The sequence below is a fragment of the Botryllus schlosseri genome, chromosome 2, assembly GCF_051294905.1.
Source record: "Botryllus schlosseri isolate E-star chromosome 2, Bs_hap1, whole genome shotgun sequence".
Lineage (NCBI taxonomy): Eukaryota > Metazoa > Chordata > Ascidiacea > Stolidobranchia > Styelidae > Botryllus > Botryllus schlosseri.
In genome coordinates, this window is record NC_137237.1 from 14,686,440 (window position 1) to 14,708,610 (window position 22,171).

A 22,171-nucleotide genomic window follows, 5' to 3' on the forward strand; every position below is an offset into this window, starting at 1 on the left:
GATTTCCTGAAAAAGGAGGACAAATCCTCCTAAAGTGGGGCGTATGGTAACCCTAATACTATGTATACAATTTTACATTCATATATATATATATCATGGTTGTCTGTCTATGTGTGTATTGTGTATTGAAGATAACTGAACTAACCTACAGAATTTACCGTCTCTCTACCGCTTTTATTTCTCTCGCTCTAGATGTCAGTAAAGATATAATAATGTGACGTAATAATCTACTCGTTTAGTGGATGACAGGTCACTGCTGAATTAGTGGTTTGTGAGTTACGGTATGCGTTGGCAAATGGAGTCAGTTTATGAATATTTTCATCATGAAAATGATATAGGAAAGGTACCGAAACGACTTGGAGTAATCTTTGAGATCAGACACGCTTTGCGGACAATTGCTGTTGCGGCTAGATTACCGTACCATTTGTGAAAGGTGTCGTACCAGTGCCGTCATCGGTAATTGAACTGCGATTGATCTCTCTTGCTGTACCTGTACCGTGCTACCCAAGTAACAAATAGTGCCTAGAGGTGACCAAAGTGATCATTTTCAATGGTATATCGGTTCTCAAGTTGAAGTGGTACCAGTACGGTACGGGTACGGTAATGATGTCGTAAGTTTGTACTCATTTTTATATCATATGGTCGTCATTCGTGGTCGTTTAGGATATGGTCGTTCCAACCAGGGCTTTGGAGCCGGAGCCCCGGAGCCGTGCATTTTTACTGGAGCTGGAGCCGGAGCCGAGGCTCTATATAAAATTCAGCCGGAGCTGGAGCTAGTTATTTGAGGGGTAGCTCCGGCTCCGACGCATTTCATATGATGCTATTATACATGCAACAACCATGTCTGCTGAGTTCACATAATTCAACAGCAGACCTTCGCAAAATTAATAATCTTTTCCTCTTTGGCGCTACCTTATCCGACTAACCATGTTCCTGGGGATTTAACAGCAGAGCAGTCATATGTTCAATGTTCAATTTTCATACATGAATGCCGAACCTCGGTCTAGATATGCCTGTAAAAATTATGGGTATTCGGCATACCCGCAATCTCATCATCAGCACAACCTTGTTGACCAATTGTACGGTTCGAAAATAATGATCACTATGTATTACGCGAAATGGGAGAGAGGATAAAAACGTGATTTCGTTGCACATGTCGATATGACGAGCACGAGTCGAGAAATTCCATCTCATTGTTGCTATGAATCGGATGAGCAAATACTTGTTTTTTTCGTGATAGTTCTATAATCGGGCCGCGAAACTGAACACTGTTAGTGAGTATGCAATTATGCATGCGAATTGGAATTCCTTAGTGCGCATGATCGTCATTCATGCCAGTAAGGATTTTCGAGCGTGAATAGGGGATAGCAGAAGAGTAACCCGAAATGCCGTTACACTCAGCGAACAATTGTCGCGGTGCGAGCGACTCAATGCGATGTCAGGACCACATGGTATTTTATGTTGGAGACAAATTACTGATTTGATATGCGATTTCCAATTTGTAATAATGTGTTTCGTAAATTCATTCTTGATGTCTGCTTGATACTCTAGTATTCCCGGATTATCGAGCACTGTGACCTGTAAATGTGCAATGTGCATACTGCATAGTTTAATTCGTTATGGGCATATGGCCCGCGGGTTGCCCACCCCAGATATGCACATTACACAGGCACCTTCAATAGTTTTCAGAGCCGGAGCTGGAGCCGGAGCAGTGGTAATAATGCGGCGCTGGAGCTGGAGCTAGTGTATGATAGAAGAAAGCTCCGGAGCTGGAGCAATGTTAATTTACGGCTGCTCCAAAGCCCTGGTTCCAACATCCTCCAATCATTTAATCGCGTTGTGTTTTGTCCATCAAATTGTAAATTAATGGTCTTGTGCAGATAAAAATAGTGGCCCCGGTCGTTTATGGTTATTGGTTATGGCTTTATAGTTGTTCCCAGAACATGCCGAAGTACTTCAACGAAAAGTAGCCGACAACGACTGTTTTGAAAAGCATTCTTTACTCACTACTCATTACTACATGTCCTTGAGCGCATCTTTACTCTCCGAAAAGCAACATAATGGGTGAGCCATCCAACAAGCTCACACAAAAGTAAGAATCGATTGATACTTTCAGCCTCTTATTATGTTATACTTGTTATTTATTTCTAGAGCTGAGAACAACAATACCGATCATACGAGCCGAAAAATCATTTCCACGTCACAACAAAAAGATTCAGGCACCTCGCCAAAGAAAGCCACAGAGACTGTTGACACGATTCCATATTACAAATTGGTATTTTTTTGGTTACGCGCAAAAAGATATGCATCGTTTAAACTATCCTTGATTTCAGTATTCATTCGCAAACTTTGTAGACTATTTTCTGATAGTCATTGGGACTCTTGCTGCGGCAACTCATGGAACTGGTTTACCTGTCATGTTCGTATTTTTTGGGGACTTGACGGACTCCTTCACAGATTACGGTGCATTTGCCGCATGCAATTTCAGTTACACTGCATGTTTTGGTCAAGGTCTGTTTAATGGAACTGAGACGTAAGTATGCTTTGCAGATGTTTAGCTTACCTAGCAAAATTTATAGTTTTGTAGTATCGGTGTTTTTGATATTCATGGTCTTTCGTCTACATTCAACGTTTTACACCAGGCCGAGGGTACCACTACTACGCTATCTCGCCACGAACTGGTTTTTAGTGTGTTTGAAACCATATATAATTCAGCTGTTTCGAAAAGCATTAGTAGGCCTAATGAAGAAAATAGGTGTCCTAACTTGTGTGTACGCTCGTGTCTACATTCATCCAAATTTCATACAAGCTTGTTTTCCGTAGCCCGAGAAACCTTTTGAGCCAAGTGGGCGATATTGAGACTTATTAACCATAAAAAGTCCCCGCAGACAGAATGGGTTGGAACATCTGTACTTGTGAAACCTATATTTTCTTCAATCCTATTAGTTTGCTGCTATTCCAGTTCTTGTAGTAGATTTAGAATGGCTAATAATGAAATATACCCTATGCATTTTCAGTGAGTTCCTTCAAAAGTTGGACAATGTACAAAATCTGACCGCCAATAGTGTACAATTTGTTTACTATTTTGTGTATATTGCGTGTGGAGCATTCCTGTGCGCCTCTCTTCAAGTTAGTACGTTCAGTTTTCAAGCCGTCAGGTAGGAGAGATATTTAACTTTGGCGCCTTTCGATTCGGTTTAATTGAGACTGTCTTTCAGACAATCGCAAAAGATACGGGTGGCATACGTACGCAGCATATTGCGGCAAGACATCGGATATCATGATGTCACATCAGCAGGAGAGCTCAACGCTCGGTTGGCTGAGTGAGTTTCTCATTTAAGAAAGTTTTCTTCTGATTTGTCTAAGCACCACACGGACATATCATCTTCGGTATCATCTAAATCAGGGTTGTCAAACATACATCCCGCGGGCCGCAACCGGCTCGCCAGACTATTTCATCCGGCCCGCGAAGCCATTCTGGGTAGATTGTAAAAATGCTCATCATATCCAGCACGTTCGTAACAAATGTCGAGATGTTTTAAGGAAACACTTCCATCAAATAATCCCTTAAGAAAGCAAATGTTAGTATATTTATGGGTAACATTATAGCAAGACTGTGGAGTTGTGGTTTCACTATAGTTCCAGTTACCCCTGGAACAAGTCAAGTCGGTCACATTGACACCCAATTCGAGAAGACAAAAAGTGCACATCGAGATTAGAGTTTTATGGAAAGATGGAACAACAAGTAGTTAATCACGGAATCGAAAACGCCAATGCGAAACCGTTATATCCAGTTTACATGGAGGATATATTGGTTAGACAAAAATATTCAAATATCTGTGGGCGCGCTGCTGTGTCACTTCCAAAGCAAAAGGTCCCCGGAATCTACAGAAACCCGAATCGCGATTTAATAATAATGAAGCACAATGTATTCCTCACAACGCACACACATGGCTAACGCCAGATTACGGCTAAAGCAAAAACAGCATAGACATATGCCGACTCATATCGTCGTTACCGCCACTGTTTTAACGGCTCATTAGTATATTCAACCGCCCAATCATCGTACTTTATCCAATTCCATTGTTCGCTCATAAACTCCGTATGTTCCGTGATATGATGTTTGTTTATATATGCGTGAAAATAAAGTATATTCAATTGAGAAGCAGGGCCATGAGGTAACATTTTCGAATCAGTTGACTGGTTCAGCCCGTGAGCGATTTGAAGGCTTGAATCCGGCCCGCGACGTGATTTGAGTTTGACACCCCTGATCTAAATAATACTGTAACACTGAATGAAAGGTAGCGGAAGATAACAGAAAATGGATTAGCAATGAAAATTAAGTGGCATGTGTAGGTAAAATTGATATGTCGGATCGTGATCCGGTAATCTTAAACGCACCCCAGTAGCCTATTCATTCAGTACATGCTGCATGTATTCTGTCTTGAATGTGGACAATCTGGACATTCTCGATGACTGTCGGATTGCTGTCGAAATACTGTTCTACAATCGTTTTTGCAAACAAACAACATGTGTGGGCTTCATTGTAATATTCTGATATGCCATTAGTCAATCTCACTTCTGTTCAAACAACATAACTGGACTATGCTTTATTCCGTGTTTACTATATTCAATAATCACTAAGCAGTTCTTTACTGCAATCTTCTGTTCGAATCTTGGGATGGAAGTTATTCGTTGCTTTACTCTACATTGAGGCGGCATTTTTCTGAATCCATTTATAGTCACTTTCACTAATAACACGATTGCTCCTGCAGCGATATCAAGAAGATCCAGGATGGAATGGCAGATAAAGTGTCTTTGGCGATACAATATATTTGCATGGTCCTTGCGGGGTTGGTGATCGCATTCATATATTCTTGGAAACTGTCACTTGTTTCTTTAGCGGTCTCTCCATTTTTGGTGCTGTCATCAGGATTGATATTTACGGTAAGCTGAAAGTCATTCGATTCTATTTGTCTACTATGTCGTAAGTAAGTAATGCCCAATCTCTCTAATGAGTGTAGGCTATAAAAACCTATGTTTATTTTTGTAAATAACTAATTACTGCGATCTCACCTGTATTTTATTGTATGAATCCAAATTGTTCATTGCTGGAAAATTCCGCAATTTTTGAATAGGACTAGTACTTTAATTTGCACTATTGATTTCCAGCTCACTAACAATTACACAAAAAAGGAACTGGATGCATATGCTAGTGCTGGATCTATTGCTGAAGAGACGATCTCATCAATCCGAACCGTTGCAGCTTTTGGGATGCAAGACAAGCTGTATGAGAGGTATGGATCAACTATCACTCGATTGGTACTAGGATGTCATTGAAAGTTATACAGCATTTTATTGCACTTGCCCCTTGCATCTTGGATGGCCAGATGAAATAGCGAATATCGATTTGAAAGATTCATCCGACTCTCCAGATGAAGGAAATGTGTTAATGTGATTGCTATGGGAAGACGACATTTTGATTGAGAGTCCGAGTAGCAAATTCAATTCTGTAGTAGCCTGTTGTAGTACGTGACAGAATCACTATTTTGAACTTTACAACAGGAGTTTGAGTCACTTCACAACTTGAATATTTCGGATTTGAATATTTTCGGCTGACACTTGTCAGGGGTAATCGTCAGCAACTAGTAGAGAATTGGAAAGAACATTGTATGTCAACAACCGTATCATCGTATATCGGACTTGCGAGCTTCATACGGAGTGACAATTGGATATGAAATGGAGTTGTGCGCCAGTATCACAAAGAACTTTGCTCGTTCCCCAGCAATGTATGCACAGCAGCCCGTGATATAAAAGTTTCCACAATATTATACAATATACATACAAATTTTACCTAATCAATATCGGTACGGTTGTAGATCCAGATATCTCTGAAGTAAAACTGTGGCAATGTTGAAGCAAATATGTCATAATGTAGATTGTAGGATGTATTTGGACAGGATCAGATTTCGCCAACCACTTGCCTGTGTGGTGTGTGCTTCAATCTGTTGTTTGCAATTTCCAAGTTTCTCAGATTGTGTGGGATCAAAAACGCTACAAGCAGTAAATAGCAACTCCAACATCTTAATTCTACGTTGTTTTGTGTTTTGGGGATATGTTGTGTTGTATTGTATTGTGTTTTGGTCATCACATACATTTTGAAGATGAATACATTAAATATGAATGAATCAACAGCTTGTGGACAAGTTTACTCATGTCACTGCGTTTTTTTTGTGTTGATGCATGGTCATAACGACGAAGCTGCTGTCACTAGTGACAGTTTGCTGCGAAGAATTGAATTGGTCAATACCATATCTACAGGTATTCAGAGAGCTTGGGTGATGCAAAGGTCATGGGAATGAAGAAAGGAATCGTCTCCGGTGTTAGTCTTGGCTTTATGTATCTGACCATGTTTTCACTTTACGCTATCACATTTTGGTATGGAGTCACCCTTGTCATCGATGAAAGTGACCCGCTCACAGCTGGAGACATGATGGTTGTTTTCTTCTGCATTCTAATCGCTGCATTTTCACTGGGAACGGTGAGTTGTACGGTGAACGGTTGTAAGATCAAGGTGCTATAACGGGTTTTCAAAGTATGGGTTATGGTATCATTTTGGGTCGCGACACCTTGAGATCGATCAAGTATGTAATATGAGTGAGTGAATATGCAGCAATAAAAATTTCTCTGCGCGATTTCCCGCAGATAGCTTGTGCTTTTCCGAGGTCACCGTGTTGGGTACTGTAGCCAATAAGCGAGACACCTAGAAAAGCCGCATGCCGACCTTTGTAATAGGCAAATTGGTTTGAATTCATCATTAGATTAGTCCGACAATGGTTCTCTCTCCAGTCCTTGCAGTCTGAGTAGACAGAAGTACAAATGCAGTAAGAATGCGACCCGCAGAGGAAAATGATGCACTCTAATTTGAAATCGCATGCGTCAGGCATGTTTCATACAGCTGCGTTGCGAACGACTGTTGTCTGCGCGTTTTCCATATCATACATGCCCGTAAAACGTAGCATAGTAATATTAATAATGTATTCTTTTTCATGCGTGAGGCCTTGGGTCGCGACATGCCCCTAAAACTTAGATTGGGGTCACGGTCTGAAAAGTTTAAGAACCGCTTGGTTATAATTGTACCCATTGCCCAATCGAGTGTGCTTGAGTTGTAATCGGTAGCAGCTTACACTTTTTTAATGAACATGTATCTTTCACTCATTTCGTTTCACCGTAATTTCAGTGGATGTGTTTTGTGACACCGTCAGATGTAGTGCCGTCACATGAGATTGCTGCTCAAATGAGTCATCCACTGCTAATGTCCAGTCCAGTTATTATTATTAATTGCATCGGACTGTGTAGTCTTTTGAGCTTATGTCATAAATTTTACCCGAATACTCTGCAAAGCTATGCTGGCAGTATAATTAAATTATACAATCTTTCCAAAGGTACAAGAATATATTTCCGACGATTTCATTATTTCCAGGCTGGCAGTAATTTTGAGTATTTTTCCGCCGCCCAGGCGGCTGGCCAGAAGATTTTCTCAGTTATACATCGAGTTCCGCCGATCGACATCTTCTCGGATGCGGGAATGAAACCTAACACTGTCAGCGGAGAAATTGAGATGAAGAATGTTGAATTCCACTATCCATCCCGATCGGACGTGGAGGTAATATTTTATCGATTTGCAAACCGGTTAAGCTTTTTGCAAATGTCTTACTTGAAAGGATGCGCACCAGCTTCATGTTCAAAATTTGAACGCAGCAATTCCCCGAAGTCGTGTTATTCCAGACTGCAAAAATTACTCCACAAGAGGGACAATACAGAATTCAAATTGGACTAACGAACGCTCGCATTGAGTTGACTCGAACATTTGCCTAAATGGCTATTGTCCGAGTAAGGTCGTAAAAATAAGTCACTGTTGACTGATGACTAGATAATATGACTCGCAGACTTACCCGACTGCTGACTTGATGGAAATGTGAAAATGACTTGACTTGACTCAACTCAACTCACATTTTAAAGCTAAGAATTAATTTCTGCTTGGAGCCTAATCAGTACAGGCTTTCTGGGTAACATAAGGGTCGTTGTTCCTCCAGGTTCTGCAGGACGTGAGTTTTACCGTGAACAAAGGTCAGACCGTTGCCCTTGTCGGTCAAAGTGGATGTGGAAAAAGCACATGTGTCAGTCTTATGCAGAGATTTTACGATGTTCAGGTATGCTTGTGGCAACCTTTAATCCACCTTCGTCATTTTAACTTTATCAGCTTACATTGATTGTATGATGCAAAATACTGTTCGCTGTACAGTTACTGCCTCTTTGAAGTGGTTGTTTTCAGTTTGCTTTAACACTATTGAGTGATTTATTCATTACAATGCTGGAATCTATGCCTGATCTCTTAACATATACTTAATCTGCAGTGGTTTCTGATTCCTGTTGTTGAATTACTTCACAATTTGTTTGACTATATCAATTTATATATGGTGTTATATGAGTACTTCAATGCAGATGTGGTGGCCATCATTCCCTGGGGAATTTGGCTTACGCTGGATCTCAGTTCACAAATAAGGATTTGTCATGTCAGGTATTATATGATATATGGTCAGTCACTAAGAATAATAATTGTGCGGATGAATTCCAAAAATTAAGAAGTTATGCGACACATGGTGCAAGTGAATCATATAGCGATAAAAGTCTTGGAACTTGATAAATGCTTCAACTGGGCCAATTTGAGTTGTCGGACGAGATGAAATTGCTTTCGAGTGCAGTCGGATGATAATTTCAAAGTTATTCGTCACAAATTATCAATTTCGATAATAAACAGTCAGAGGTAGTCAAAGTAGTCATCATTGGTAGTTGGTACTTAAGTCGAAGTAAAACGAATGTAAATTCCTAACCAGGTACAAGTAGATATATTGTAACTATTTCCAAGACATGCCGAAATTACTTCAAGCAAAAGTGGAAAATCGAGGTATGAAAAGTAATGACCTGAAAAATAAAAAATTTGACATTTTTTGACCTTAAAAACTTAATTTTGACAAAATTTTGCCCTCGTGTATGTAAATTAGGTGTTAGCGCACATAATGTTGGAATTGCACTACTTATCGTCATGTCTGGTTGGAACTGTCTCTCCTTACGAAGTAGTTTGGCCTGAAAAAACTTGACTTAAAAACTGACAAATTTTTACATGAAAGAACTTTATATTAACAAAATCTGGACCTATGAAGAATTCCCGTAGTTACATCACGCATTATGGTAGAAATAATTAAAATTTGTTGTATTATAACGAAAGATACTTTCCTACATTCTTGGGTAGAAAGTGTCTGTCCTTACTAAGTAGCTTGCTAAGAATAGAGAAACAGCAGCAGTTGTTGGCTGGCAACACTGAAGTTGTGCGTGCATGATGTGCATATGCCGCTGGACAAGGAAGGCGCAGAAATATCCTTGTAAGGCTTTCTAATTCTTGCACCACCCTTCAATCTCATCCCGGTAATGCTGAGCGCCGAGCGGGGAACCAGTTTTACTGATCAGGTTTTTGATCTGACCCGGCCCGAGATTGAACCCATGAGCTACCGATCAAGAAGCCCGATGCTCCACCGTTACGCTATTTTTCCGTTCGAATCTAGAAAGGCGTAGTTTTGATGGACGGCAACAATGTGAAGGACTTGAACGTGAAGTGGCTTCGAGATCAAATCGGCGTGGTCGCGCAGGAGCCCGTACTTTTCGACACCACCATCGGAGAAAATATTAAATGGGGCCGCAGCGGCGTCGGCGATCAAGAAATTATCAGCGCCGCAAAGAAGGCAAACGCCTATGATTTTATCGTCAATCTTCCTAAGGTGAGCCATTGTCGAGTGAGTGAGTCATTTTTCCTGATGAATGGTTGGAGTTTACTTAGGCTAGGGCTGGGATTAGATTAGGTCTGATACGGGTTAAGTTGCGTTGGGGCAGGGGTTCTTAACCTGGGGTCCGCAGGCTAGTTTTCAGCGGACCATGAATGGCTAATGTTGAAATTGCAACTATAAACTATAAAAGTACATTGTCCTTAGTTATAAATCCGTCGTTATTGTTGACTTAATTCGCTATTGTTATTTTGACTTGTTTTCAATCATCGGGCAACTTTTTAGGCATGAACTAGGCCAGATGACCATAGTCCTTGATTAGGACTATGCTAAAGTGATGACCTTATATTCGTTTAAAATCCATTGCGTTAGGGTTTGTTTGGCTTAGGTTAGGATTAGTGTCCAGGGTTAGTTTTGGTTAGGTTAGGTAAGGATTGGAATTAGCTTGAGTTGGGGTTATTTTCTCACAGAAATTCGACACTCTTGTCGGTGAAAGCGGAGGTCAGCTGAGTGGTGGTCAAAAGCAACGCATCGCAATCGCGAGAGCAATCGTACGCGATCCAACTCTGCTGCTGCTCGACGAGGCCACGTCCGCTTTGGATACGGAAAGCGAATCTGTCGTACAGGCCGCGTTGGACAAAGCCTCCGCCGGTAATAATGTGAGGCCTGCAGAAGGGTCGGTCACGAAGTACTTCGATTACTAGACTGCTTGTATATCAAATTAAAGTTCTTTGGCGAAACATTATGCTTTTTATCACTTATATTGAAAATGGAAAGTAAATTCGGGCTAGGTTTGCAACACTTTTACGAGTGAAGTTGTCATAGTGTCTGGGTGAGAAAGCCTCTGTATCATGATAACAGAAAATAATATTGAAAATTCACTTATTTGCAGTGTCATTTTGCCTTAGTCGCAAAGATACGCCGTGCAATTTTAAGTAGCCACCTCTGACCAACTGCTGAAAGTATTCGACCCCCCGACCAAATCTACTTTTTGAAACCACTTACTTCACTACTTTTCAGAACTTTTATCTATAGAGATCCACGGCTTTACTTCTACTTTTACTCAAGTGGCAATCCTTACTACCTCTGAATATCTGTTCCGACATGACTGCAAAGACACTCTTCAGACCTTTCAATTTCTACTACTTCTACTTGAGTTGCAATGCTGACTACTTTGACATCCTGTGGATGCCGGAAACGCGAAAATAGTAATATTACACGTGACGCTATGTCTCAACAGGACGCACGACTGTGGTGATAGCGCACAGATTGTCGACGATACGAAACGCCGACAAAATCGTGGCTTTCCACGAGGGAAAGGTGATGGAGGAAGGCACCCACGAGGAGCTGCTAAAGTTAGAGGATGGAGTGTATGCCAACTTAGTCAACATGCAGACTGTCAAGGCTGGTGATGCGGGGAAACAAGATAATGTACCGGGTGCGTATCAATTTCCCCCATTTCTTCACAATCAATGTCAATCGGTGGTGATCTTCGATTGCGATAGAAATTGAACATGTTATAAATTCGGGACACTTTTATGAGCTATCATTCAACTTGTCCTGAGTTGATTGTATTGATAACTTGATCTGGGAAAAATCGGATACCCGAGTATTCGTGTCCCACTTGTTGTGATGTCACAATGGTATAAACGATTTGGGAAAATATATCGCGTTGGAGATGTTTTGGTATTTTTTGCTGCAGACGTACTTGAGTCGAATCATTTCAAACAATACTCGATTCGAAGTTGAGTACATATTGTAACCAGCCTGTCTCCATCGTCAAATGCACCTCAATGGCACACACGAAAATAAACGACCAAAAACCTTTATATTTATCAATGAAAACAGGCTCGCTTATCAGGCCTGCAGAAAAGATTTTTCATTTTTATTTAGAGAAAAAGAGCAGCGTTGTTTCGTCGCATTCCCTTGAAGGGACGGCCAAGGGAAGCGCAAAGAATCTAAAATCTACGTCGTCTTTGGCCGGATTTAGTGGCGATAAAGTAAGTCACCTTGACGTAATGCAGCCATTGATTATAAAACCCGTTCGATAATGTCTGGATACCGAATAATTATCTCATTTTAACTTCATGTTGATATCGACCCCATCATTAATTTTTATTTGTTGTTGGAAAATACACATTTATCAAGCCCCTTTCAGTGTAAACCCTTATCTCGTATCGCAAACCAGTTATGGTAATCGTTGCGTATAGCCTAATTGTAATCAGGGCTGTTGAGTCGGAGTCTCAGTATATTTTGTCCTGTTAGCTTTGGTATATTGAAAATTGGAGAGAGCAGTAAATAGAACCTTTCGGGTTGGTAGATAGAGCGATTGGTTTTATTCCTCACACCCCCCAAAAAAATATACAAAACGAAATGGCTGTATAGAGTTGGAGACGAGAGGCCTTCAGAGTCGGTCGACTTCCGTAATAATAGCTGATGCAAACTATGACTCATTATACAGATACATATATTAAACGCATGCACAGTTACAGCTACATGCAGCAACCATTTTTAATTATATGCCTAGAAAACAAAGGAATATATTGCATATAGTAAATGATATTAAAGAAATAAATAGAGACTATATTTCTAACAAGCGTGAAGTAGGTAACAGAATATAATTATCCTGACATTCACCGTAATATTATACGGACTATGCATACGAAGATAGATATTTAACAATGTGTAGGAGATTATGCAACCAACATCTATCAACCAACAGTACACATTTATTATAGAGGTATGTTCATGAATGTTCATTGACTTGAACAACTGCTTTTGTAGAGCTTCTTGGAAATACAGAACTTCAATATACAATTGAATATACTATTCAACTGCTTTTGTGTCCGTTCCAGGGCGAGGACGAAGTAGAGGAGAAGGAGGACCTTCCTGACGCTCCTTTTAAACGGATATTAGCCATGAACAAGCCGGAAGCCGTTTATATCATATGTGAGGGAATTTTGAAATGTTCATTTCTGAATCTATGTGCCATTGTGTCGTTTTTTAGTCGGATGCATTTTCGCTGCTATCTCTGGCTCGGTCGACCCTCTCAATTCGATACTTTTCGCCTCCATTCTCACGATCTTCACGGAGGGGGACCTGGACGAACAGAACCGGCTGGCTATTTTGTACGCCGGGCTCTTTTTGGGTCTTGGGGCGGTGGCATTCTTGAGTTACACTTTGGAGGTGAATTTTAACCCGAAGATAGTGCGTGTGTGGTTGAAGATATGAGCAAACCCACTTTGGTTGAACTTACTTATCCGATGAATATACCTGTACTTATTTGAGGCAACTGCCGTTGTATATATGCGTGAAAGCTGTCAGGACAAAGACTCATGCATAACTGCTGTCTACTACTGTTGAATTAAGTACCCGTAAGTTGGCAATCCGTAAGAGGTTGACATCGATACTCTCACAGGTTATTAGAGAAGACACATTTTATAGTAGGTTTGCTCATTTAAATCATGACATTGAGTACATCAGTCCGCAACGCCTCCTTGGTTGCAAAAAGCTTGTTACTTTGTTAAAAGTGCCCGATGAGATAGCGCAGTGATCGAATGTCCATTTCCTTGATTGGTTCTTGATCCATTGCTGGGTCGGACCAGAAATATCCTGTGTCAATGCTAAATTGCATTAGTTAGCTGGTTACCAGTGAATTCGGTAAGTGTTGATTTCGGCACTTGACAGTCTCTAATCGTACCCTAACACAGGGGTGGGCAAACTACGGCCCGCCAAATCCTCAATAAACGTAAAAATATTGATAAAATCAAAAAAATAAAATTACTTTGAGTACTTGATTAAACTTTTTCTTAATATATTTAGTTATATTCTTACCGTAGTATTTTTTTTATTGATAGCCCGACCTCGCGACCCATGCGTTTTGAAAGCTTTCAATTGCTAAACATTACAGAAAGTGAATCGTAAACGACTTGATTCGGACCACAAGTGTGATTTTAGATTAGCAACGCGAGCAAGTTTAATACTTTTTGTGTTGTATTTGGATTAGCCGATTCGCGAGTATGTTCGATAAATTCGTTTTTTGTATTTGTAGAATTATTTTTATTTATAAAATTTATATATCGTAGAAGCGCATTAAAAGGTAACACGGTTATGATGCTGTCAGCATTGTGTGTCCTGGAGTTAAACCAAAAGTACAATCAGCAAATCTACGAACAGATCGCTGCTCACAGACTCAAATTTACAACCAGTTTTAAGAATTGTGACAACCGACCCTCATCCCTAGTTTTGACAATGAGAACGACCAGCATATTAATTCTTGTCAATGTTTCTGAAGCGTGTACGTTATCATCTCATCAATGTTTGGTTTGTTTTAAATATACAAATACATATAGATTATTTCCATGTTGTCGGTCACTATATAATCAAATAACAATATTGAATCTTGGCTTAGTATCACAATTTCATATAGTGCTGCCCACGAATGGATTCAAATGTTGAATGCGGCCCGCGAGCTAAAAAGTTTGCCCACCCCTGCCCTAACGTGTATTCTAACCCCCAATCCGTATACAGTAATGCATACATATCAAGTGCCTGGCGGATATCACCATTCACTTTGATAAAACATTATTTTTCAAATTCAATATTGATGCATCATTTTCATAATAATAAGGATTATTACATTTCTAATGGAAAATCTACCATGTGCCAAATTCACTAGTATCCAGCTAGCCTGTATTGCCCCCGTACGACTCATTGGCGATGACCCATCTTAGTTTGATTGCGCATTTCAAAACTTAGTGAATGCGTAACCAGTGCTCAGAATGAAGAATAGACTTACATTGTTATTTCTCCGTCCAGGCCACGTTTTTCTCGAAATCAGGAATGGAATTGACCACTCGCTTGAGGCAAAAGTCTTTCAAAGCCGTGCTCCGACAGGACATCTCCTACTTTGACGATCACAAGCACAGCACCGGTGCTTTGTGCAGCAGACTTGCCACAGACGCAGCCAGAGTACATGGATGTACCGGCGTGCGGATAGGCACGATGCTCAAGAACTTTAGCTCACTCGGTAAGCGCGGAGGCTTCATGTTCACAATCGTTTTTGTTCTGATCATTCGAGATACTGCCAATTTCGCAGGTGTTGCTCTCGGTATATCGTTTGCGTACAGCTGGGAGTTGACACTGTGTACGCTCGCGTTTGTCCCTTTTCTCATTATCGGCGGATTTTTGGAGATGTCTCTCTTGATGGGACAGGCGGAAGAAGAGAAATCGGCTTATGAAGAAGCCAGTGAGTGCTTTACACACTTCATCTCAATCGTGGTTTTTCTCTTTATGCAATCTGGTGGTGGCCCGACGCTTTGTTGGCTATTTCTCGTAACGTTTACCGACTCCGTTATTCAGGTAAAATTGCCACCGAAGCCATGATCAACATAAGAACGGTCGCTTCTCTGACCAAGGAGGAAGCCGTTTTTCATCTTTACCAAGAAAAATTGAAAATACCCGCCCGGTATGCGAGATGAAACAAATGAATGAGAATTACATTATCGGTATTTCTTATTCTTGCCAGAAACGCCAATAAGAAGGCCCTCTTCACGGGTCTCGGTTACGGATTCTCTCAATGCGTGATATACTTTGCATACGCCGGCGTCTTCCGTCTGGGCCTCTATCTCGTTGAATACAACGGCGAAGACTTTGAAAGTATCTTCATGTGAGCATTCTTTCCATTACATTCAGCTGTCATCATGTTAACTGTCCGGGTTTCGTGTTCTTCATGCTTATTTTTGCTATCTCAGATAATCAAACTACAAAGTACTGATGCACTATTGGGTATTTGTGATCTAGTTGTCAAGTCCTATGACGCTACTACCACCGTGTTGCATATTTTTTAATGTGCAAATTCAGCAACTCTCATCTTTAATTGACTTTCATATTCATTAAGTAATTGGATTTAGCTTGAATATTAAGTGATATCGCTATGGGATTAGTGCGTATGAGTCGGCACTGAAATAAATGACAGCTTGACGGAATGCATGTCTCGTATCATATAAACGGGCAGCTACATTATTACGGAGTCTGAGAATAGAACTGATACTATATAGTGTGCCAGAATACGGGTCATTACTAATAATCTATGTGATGTTATCTCGGGACAGTGTGTTAACCGCTGTTATCTTTGGAGCGATGGCTGTCGGTCAGAACAGCTCTTTTGCGCCGGATATTGCCGAGGCCCAAATTTCTGCTGCCAGAATGGTTGCGCTTTTGGACAGCAAGCCTGAAATTGACGCGTACAGCGATGAAGGCCTTCAGCCGGTGAGTGGTGAAATTTCCTTAACTACTGTATAGTGTGTATTCCCCTAATCCTATTTTACAGGCTGCTTGTAAAGGATCAGTTGCATTCGATAAAGTCAAATTTTCCTACCCTACGCGTCAGGATTCCCTAGTTTTGAAAGGATGCGATTTTGAAGTGCCTAGCGGCTCGACACTGGCCTTAGTAGGACAGTCTGGGTGTGGAAAATCAACTTCTGTACAACTTATCGAGAGATTTTACGATGCCGATGAAGGCACAGTGGTATGTATTTGACAAGTTGAATCGTTTATGTAGGTCCGTCCTGGTTCACAATATGTGTCTCGCCCGTAAATTCAGAGGTCTCAATTGTGTTTCACGATTATGGGAGTTAGTAACGATTGCAATTGTGCTTCCTCTTGGAATTTATTATATAATCGTGCTGTCATTTGTTATTTACTTGTATATTTTTCATCCAAACAAAATAAATGACCAACTGACAGCATGAATGATAATACACAGTAGAGGCATACACATTATTTGGTATTGGATAGGATCGAAATGCCCTTTCAGGTCAACCAGTCTGATCACACCCGTATCAAACAAGCACACCGTCTCTACATGATGTGGTCAGAAAGACCAGAATAAATATGTGATAGTAGCAAGTGATATAAAATTGGAAGCAATGTCAGGCTAAGCAGGGAAATTGTGGTAAATCCTTTATAAATCTATCATACATCAATTCTCCTCCATTTCATCAGCCTGCAAACCCGATGATGCTAACCATTACTGTGATTTCACGATTTGCTGAAATTTGCTAATTGATTTTCGCAGTTGATGGACAGAACAGACATTAAATCATTAAACGTAACATGGATGCGCCAACAGATGGGCATCGTCGCTCAAATGCCGGTTCTCTTCAATCTCAGCATCAAGGAGAATATCTTGTAAGTGTGCAGGAATTTATGTGCTCGGAACCCTAATATTGAAGGGATAAATTCACTGATGAATTGTCTAGCTCGCTGAAAAATTTGGATTTGAATAAAATAGTATTTACGGTGGTCACCACTATAATAAATAATTAAAGAATTGGTCACCGTAAATACTATTTTATTCATAATCCAAATTTTTCGACGGCAATAACTCCGCTTGTACTGGCTGGAATTCAACAAAATTTGGTGAACATCGTTTCTATAGACACCCTAACACTTTCATGGGGTGAACAGAAAATTTTCAAATTTTTTGTTATTTATTTTCAGATAATAAATAGAAACTTTCTTCTCGTGTAGCAATGCGGCTACTGGTTGGAATTGAACCAAATTTGGTGTGTAGGCTTAAATTAGGTAACCTAACAATTTTATCAAGTAGCAAGTATCAAGATTTGAGAAAAAAAGTCATTTTTGAAGAGCCCTAATGTACAACTATGGTGCATGCATTTCAGCCTTGAATTCTATCATTGTTATTTCAATTACCGGGAAATCTCTGCCTACTCTATGTGCAGAGGTGGTCATGGTCAGTAACTAAGTAATTCTACTGTCTTGGAGTACTCGAATGGGGTTCTTAAGCTACTTAAGTGGCTACGTTTTGAACTACTTCTACTTAACTTCTATTGCAACAGCTGCTTTATTTGAGATAAAGTCTCATCACTTTGATGACCGAAATCGCTGTAAAAACTGATGAACGCATTCTGAATATAATTTTAAAAACTGCACATCTGTCATTCCGTTTTTGTGCCTGAATGTCTGAAAAATCTAAATCTTTTTACTTGAGTTGTTTTCATTCACTCATTTTCTTCTACTCCATGTAGTTTTCGAATGACTTGAAAATAGTATCTTGTTCTTGAGTATTATTTATGGCCACTGTGACCACCGCTGCGTAAGTTTGTTTCATAAGCATATCCGAATAAGTATACTCTTTTCTGCAGACTTGGCGATAGAGCCCAGGAACACACTCAGGAAGACGTAGTGCAAGCTGCCAAAGAAGCTAACATCCACGATTTTGTAATATCATTACCAGACGTATGTTGCAAGTTAATGTCGCAGTACAGTTTCCGTCATCGATTATGCGTAATCTTGAAGGGATACAACACGAAGGCCGGTAGAAAAGGAGGTCAGCTATCCGGGGGTCAAAAGCAAAGAATCGCGATAGCCAGGGCCTTGCTGAGGAGACCGAAAATATTGTTGTTGGACGAAGCCACGTCCGCGTTAGATACTGAGAGCGAAAAGGTGACAGACATGGGAGATAAGTATAGATATCATCAGAGATGGTCAAAGTCGTACTCAAGTAGAAGTAGTGATTCTCAAGACATATCAAAACTGGTCCCTGGACAAAGGAGCATGCGACATTCACGTATGTGGTGAGGGTTAAAGTGAGGTTTGTCGTTGTTTCAGACTTATATTTCAGGCTCGGTTAGGGTTGAGGGTTAATTTTGGGTTTCGAGTTTGTTGTATGGTTCTATCAGTTATGTTTGGTTTATTTGTTTTGAAAATATCTTCAGTTACCATGGTATGGGGCTATTTCACCTAGTCTAGTCGGTAGGGGCAACATAATAAGTAGTGTTACAAAAAGTAGAAATACTTTGTAACTGTCCACCTCCAGATACCAACATCAATGTGTCCAGATTTGGTGCAGCATTTGATACCATGCTTGTGTTAGATTGTTCAAGAAGCGCTCGACAAAGCCCGAGAGGGTCGGACCAGCATAATCATCGCGCATCGACTGTCCACTGTTAAAAACGCCGACATCATAGCAGTCGTAGATAATGGAACAGTTGTGGAAACGGGCACACATGATGAACTTCTCAAGAAACGTGCCGCATATTATAGGTAATGATCTATTCTGATAACGATTATATTTGGGTTGAATATTGAGCATGGATTGCTCTGTATGCTTTGCTGCGCAGAATTTGCAATTAACTTCTTGACTTCACTATAACAAAAGATATAGATTGAAATTTAAGCTGCAACAAGCCGCCGACAAGATAGCGTAATGGTGAAGCGTCCAGATTCTTGATCGGTAGGTCGTGGGTTCGATCCCCGGCCGGGTCAGACCAATCCCCGGCCGGGTCAGACCAAAGACCTTGTTAGTAACACTGGTATCCATTACTTCCCTTCTTGGCGCTCATGCATTACTGGGATAGCATGGAGGGTTGGTGCATGACTTAGAAAGCCGTAAAGGCTATATTCTGCACTTCCTTGTCCAGCGGCATATGCACATCATCCGCTCATGGCATATGCACAGATCGTGTGTATGTGTATCATGAGTCGGCGTATATGCCGCAAAAACATCAAGGACAAAAATAAACTATGTCCTTTTCTTTCCTTTCCTGCAAGACGACACGACAGCTCGATTGAGCTTTGAGATAGACAGTAGTTTGACCATATTTCGGGCAAAATTAAAAAAGGCGTGTCTAAGCTCAATGGAATTGTCATGTCATTACTTCTAAAGACAAATCGGCGCAGTGCCTTGGTTATTCAATATGACTTGCGGCTGGCTATATCCGTCGCAAAACTTTGTCCGAGCAAATAACAGCTCAACCTGAACACTTGGTTAGAGGGGATGCGTTCAGCGGCAATTTTATGAGAATCTCTCTCGGGATAGGAAACCAGATCTAGAATTGAAGTAGATGATAATTGAATTGACTCGTAAAAATCCCTGTACGGTGATTGTTACGCTACTAGTAAACTACTTACGTCTCGATTGACTGTGTTGCCTAGTCGTACTCAGTCCGTCTGCAGCATTCCTTATCACATCCTAGCCAAAATCATTGCTTGTTTGGTTGGAGCCAACTAATCTGCAGCGAGATGCCTGTATTGGATTACCGACACTCAGTCATGCAGTGTTGTAATGCCTCGCGATTTTTTGGCGACTCGAGTTATGTTCTAAAATACGGAAAATGACTCGACTTGGTCAATTTGTGCATGATTCGACTTGTCCTCGAGACTTGGACGGCCAAGACAGGCATTTCATTGTGACTTCGAAGAATAGTAAAGTTCCCACATTGGTATTTGGTCACTCAGTACCAGTGTTGGGATCAAGTCACTACCTTCGAGTCACGAGTCATTTCGAGTCATTGCACATTTTGACTCGAGTCAAGTCAAGTCAATTGCCTTTCGAAGGTGACTTGAGTCAAGTCAAGTCACTCGATTTTTTGAGGTGACTCGAGTCAAGTCGAGTCGAGTCAAGTCACGAGTCAAGTCAAGTTGCCTTTTCGAAGTATGAGGCATGAATACGTCATTGCATTTTGCTAGCTCTCTGAAATACAGATTGAGTGGTCATTGATTTTGAACCGATGTACGAATATAGAGTTAAATGTTCAGTACACGCAAGAAGGCGCTGTATCGCTCACATATACGTAGAACTGTGAAACTACGTAAGTAATTGCACAGCCTCAGTTTATAGTTACCAGCCAAAATAGAGAAAAGAATTGGTATGATACAATTCAAGCCTGCGCCAATGGTTGAGGAGTACATAAGCTATATTTGAATTCATTTTCAATAAAACAAGATGTTTGGCTAAGGTAAGAACAGAGAACAGAGATGGATATTTTGCTGTTAAATTACTTTACTATTAGTTTACAACAACGCAAGCTGTGAGCTTCGATCACTTCGTTTGTTGTCAATTTATTAGTGAAAAAACAACGGAGGCTCAGTAAAACACACGATCATTGAATGATCGGTCGCTCTCACGGGTTACAACAGCGTTTCACGAACATATGGAAGATACAGTGATTTTTACCGACACCGATTACTTGATGACTTGAAATTGACTCGTGAATTTTGCTCCGAGTCACGAGTCAATCCGCATTTCTGATACGCCGAGTCAAGTCAAGTCATTTTAGCAAAGTGACTCGAGTCAAGTCAAGTCATACGAAAAAGGTGACTCTAGTCTGACTCGAGTCAAGTCATGACTCGAATCATCCCAACACTGCTCAGTACTGGTAATTGAAGATAGGGCCGGAAAGTATTATGAGTGAGAAAAATTGGTATATTATGAATCCGAATAGGAATGAATAGGAAGCACAATGACCTTGTCTATCCTCAAGATTACCGGACCACGACTGACATGCCACCCCAATTTTGTCGTTTGCTTTTTTCTATACTATCTTCTTTACTTTTCATTCAGTGTGCATGCCTCCTCTTTACATCGCCTAGGCCAAGGTGACTGTCTGAGTCCATAGACTACTCCAAGTCGCTTCGACACCTTCCTATCTTTTCATTGTATCGCATTTTTGTGGTGTGTTGAACTGATAAAATTGCTAATATACCAATGATGATGATGATGATGATGAAACCGGGACACGGACTCGAGTCTCAACACTATGACTCAGACTCGACCCCCTGCACGCCGACTTGGATTCGGTGGTGAATTGAAAATGACTCTGCTTCACTCGAGTCAACACCAAGAGTGTCAGATTGACTTGTGACTCGGAATCTCGTGACTTGATTACAACCCTGTAGTTATCCATACTCGCATCCTAGCAAACTTGAGTTGGGTTTACCTAAGCCGGGCTCATAAGATTCTGCATCGCAATTCGCAATATTACAACGAACAGCACTCGGATTATTGACCATAATTATTTTTCAGCCTTGTTAACGCACAGCTAACGCACGACGACTGAGCAGCACCATCGGCTTCCAGTGTCACCACCATATTTTTCAATACGTTTTGCCTGTTTTTAACCAAGTTACGAAGTTCGCATTTTACTTGTATTTATTGTTCGGGATCGGCGTAACGCCGATCAAATTTCCCTGGTGTTTTTTGTTCCGCCTCAATCTTATATGATGTCTTTATGAGTTCACACGAAACTTGCTGCTGAGAAATAAAAAAAAGGTTCTCGTTTTGATGAAGTCTGTTTCTGCATCGTCTACGATTGAAGCATGTGTGTGCGGTTGACTTTCTATGAAAAAGGACGTGCGAAGGTCCTGTGAGAAGTTCGGCACGCAGGGAAGCAAAACTACTTGGTTTTCATGGGTAATTAGAGCTAACGACTTGGGCTGGGCACAATGATTCGAGTACTCGAATCTGAATCGAGTATTAATTTTGATGATTCGAGTCGAGTAGTAAAAGACGATTTTTTCGAATACTG

General features: G+C 40.7%; 2 protein-coding genes across 2 annotated transcripts in view; one reads left to right on the plus strand and one right to left on the minus strand.

Moving 5' to 3' along the window:
* Nucleotides 1–22,171, minus strand: part of LOC145433757 (prefoldin subunit 6-like) — a 134,908-nt gene that overhangs the window by 16,509 nt on the left and 96,228 nt on the right. The gene's annotated exons all lie outside the window — the stretch shown is intronic.
* LOC145433746 (ATP-dependent translocase ABCB1-like) lies at nt 1,725–21,928 on the plus strand. Its single transcript, XM_080310947.1, has 27 exons — nt 1,725–2,092; nt 2,152–2,275; nt 2,334–2,533; nt 3,018–3,158; nt 3,219–3,323; nt 4,776–4,947; nt 5,173–5,297; nt 6,322–6,541; nt 7,484–7,666; nt 8,097–8,213; nt 9,624–9,836; nt 10,310–10,490; nt 11,080–11,277; nt 11,733–11,839; nt 12,695–12,788; nt 12,847–13,025; nt 14,658–14,868; nt 14,938–15,087; nt 15,201–15,306; nt 15,367–15,507; nt 15,953–16,109; nt 16,171–16,368; nt 16,918–17,030; nt 18,008–18,101; nt 18,162–18,308; nt 18,739–18,908; nt 21,670–21,928. The coding sequence occupies exons 1-27, from the start codon at nt 2,061–2,063 to the stop codon at nt 21,701–21,703; spliced, it is 3,912 nt and encodes a 1,303-aa protein (XP_080167073.1). The 5' UTR covers nt 1,725–2,060; the 3' UTR covers nt 21,704–21,928.

What these genes read in the sequence shown, in the direction of transcription:
- LOC145433746 (XM_080310947.1), top strand. Translation starts at nt 2,061, where the DNA reads ATGGGTGAGCCATCCAACAAGCTCACACAAAA. An exon ending in GGAAGCCGTTTATATCATAT is followed by an intron (nt 12,789 to 12,846) that starts GTGAGGGAATTT and finishes GTCGTTTTTTAG; the next exon opens with TCGGATGCATTTTCGCTGCT. An exon ending in GACTTTGAAAGTATCTTCAT is followed by an intron (nt 15,508 to 15,952) that starts GTGAGCATTCTT and finishes ATCTCGGGACAG; the next exon opens with TGTGTTAACCGCTGTTATCT.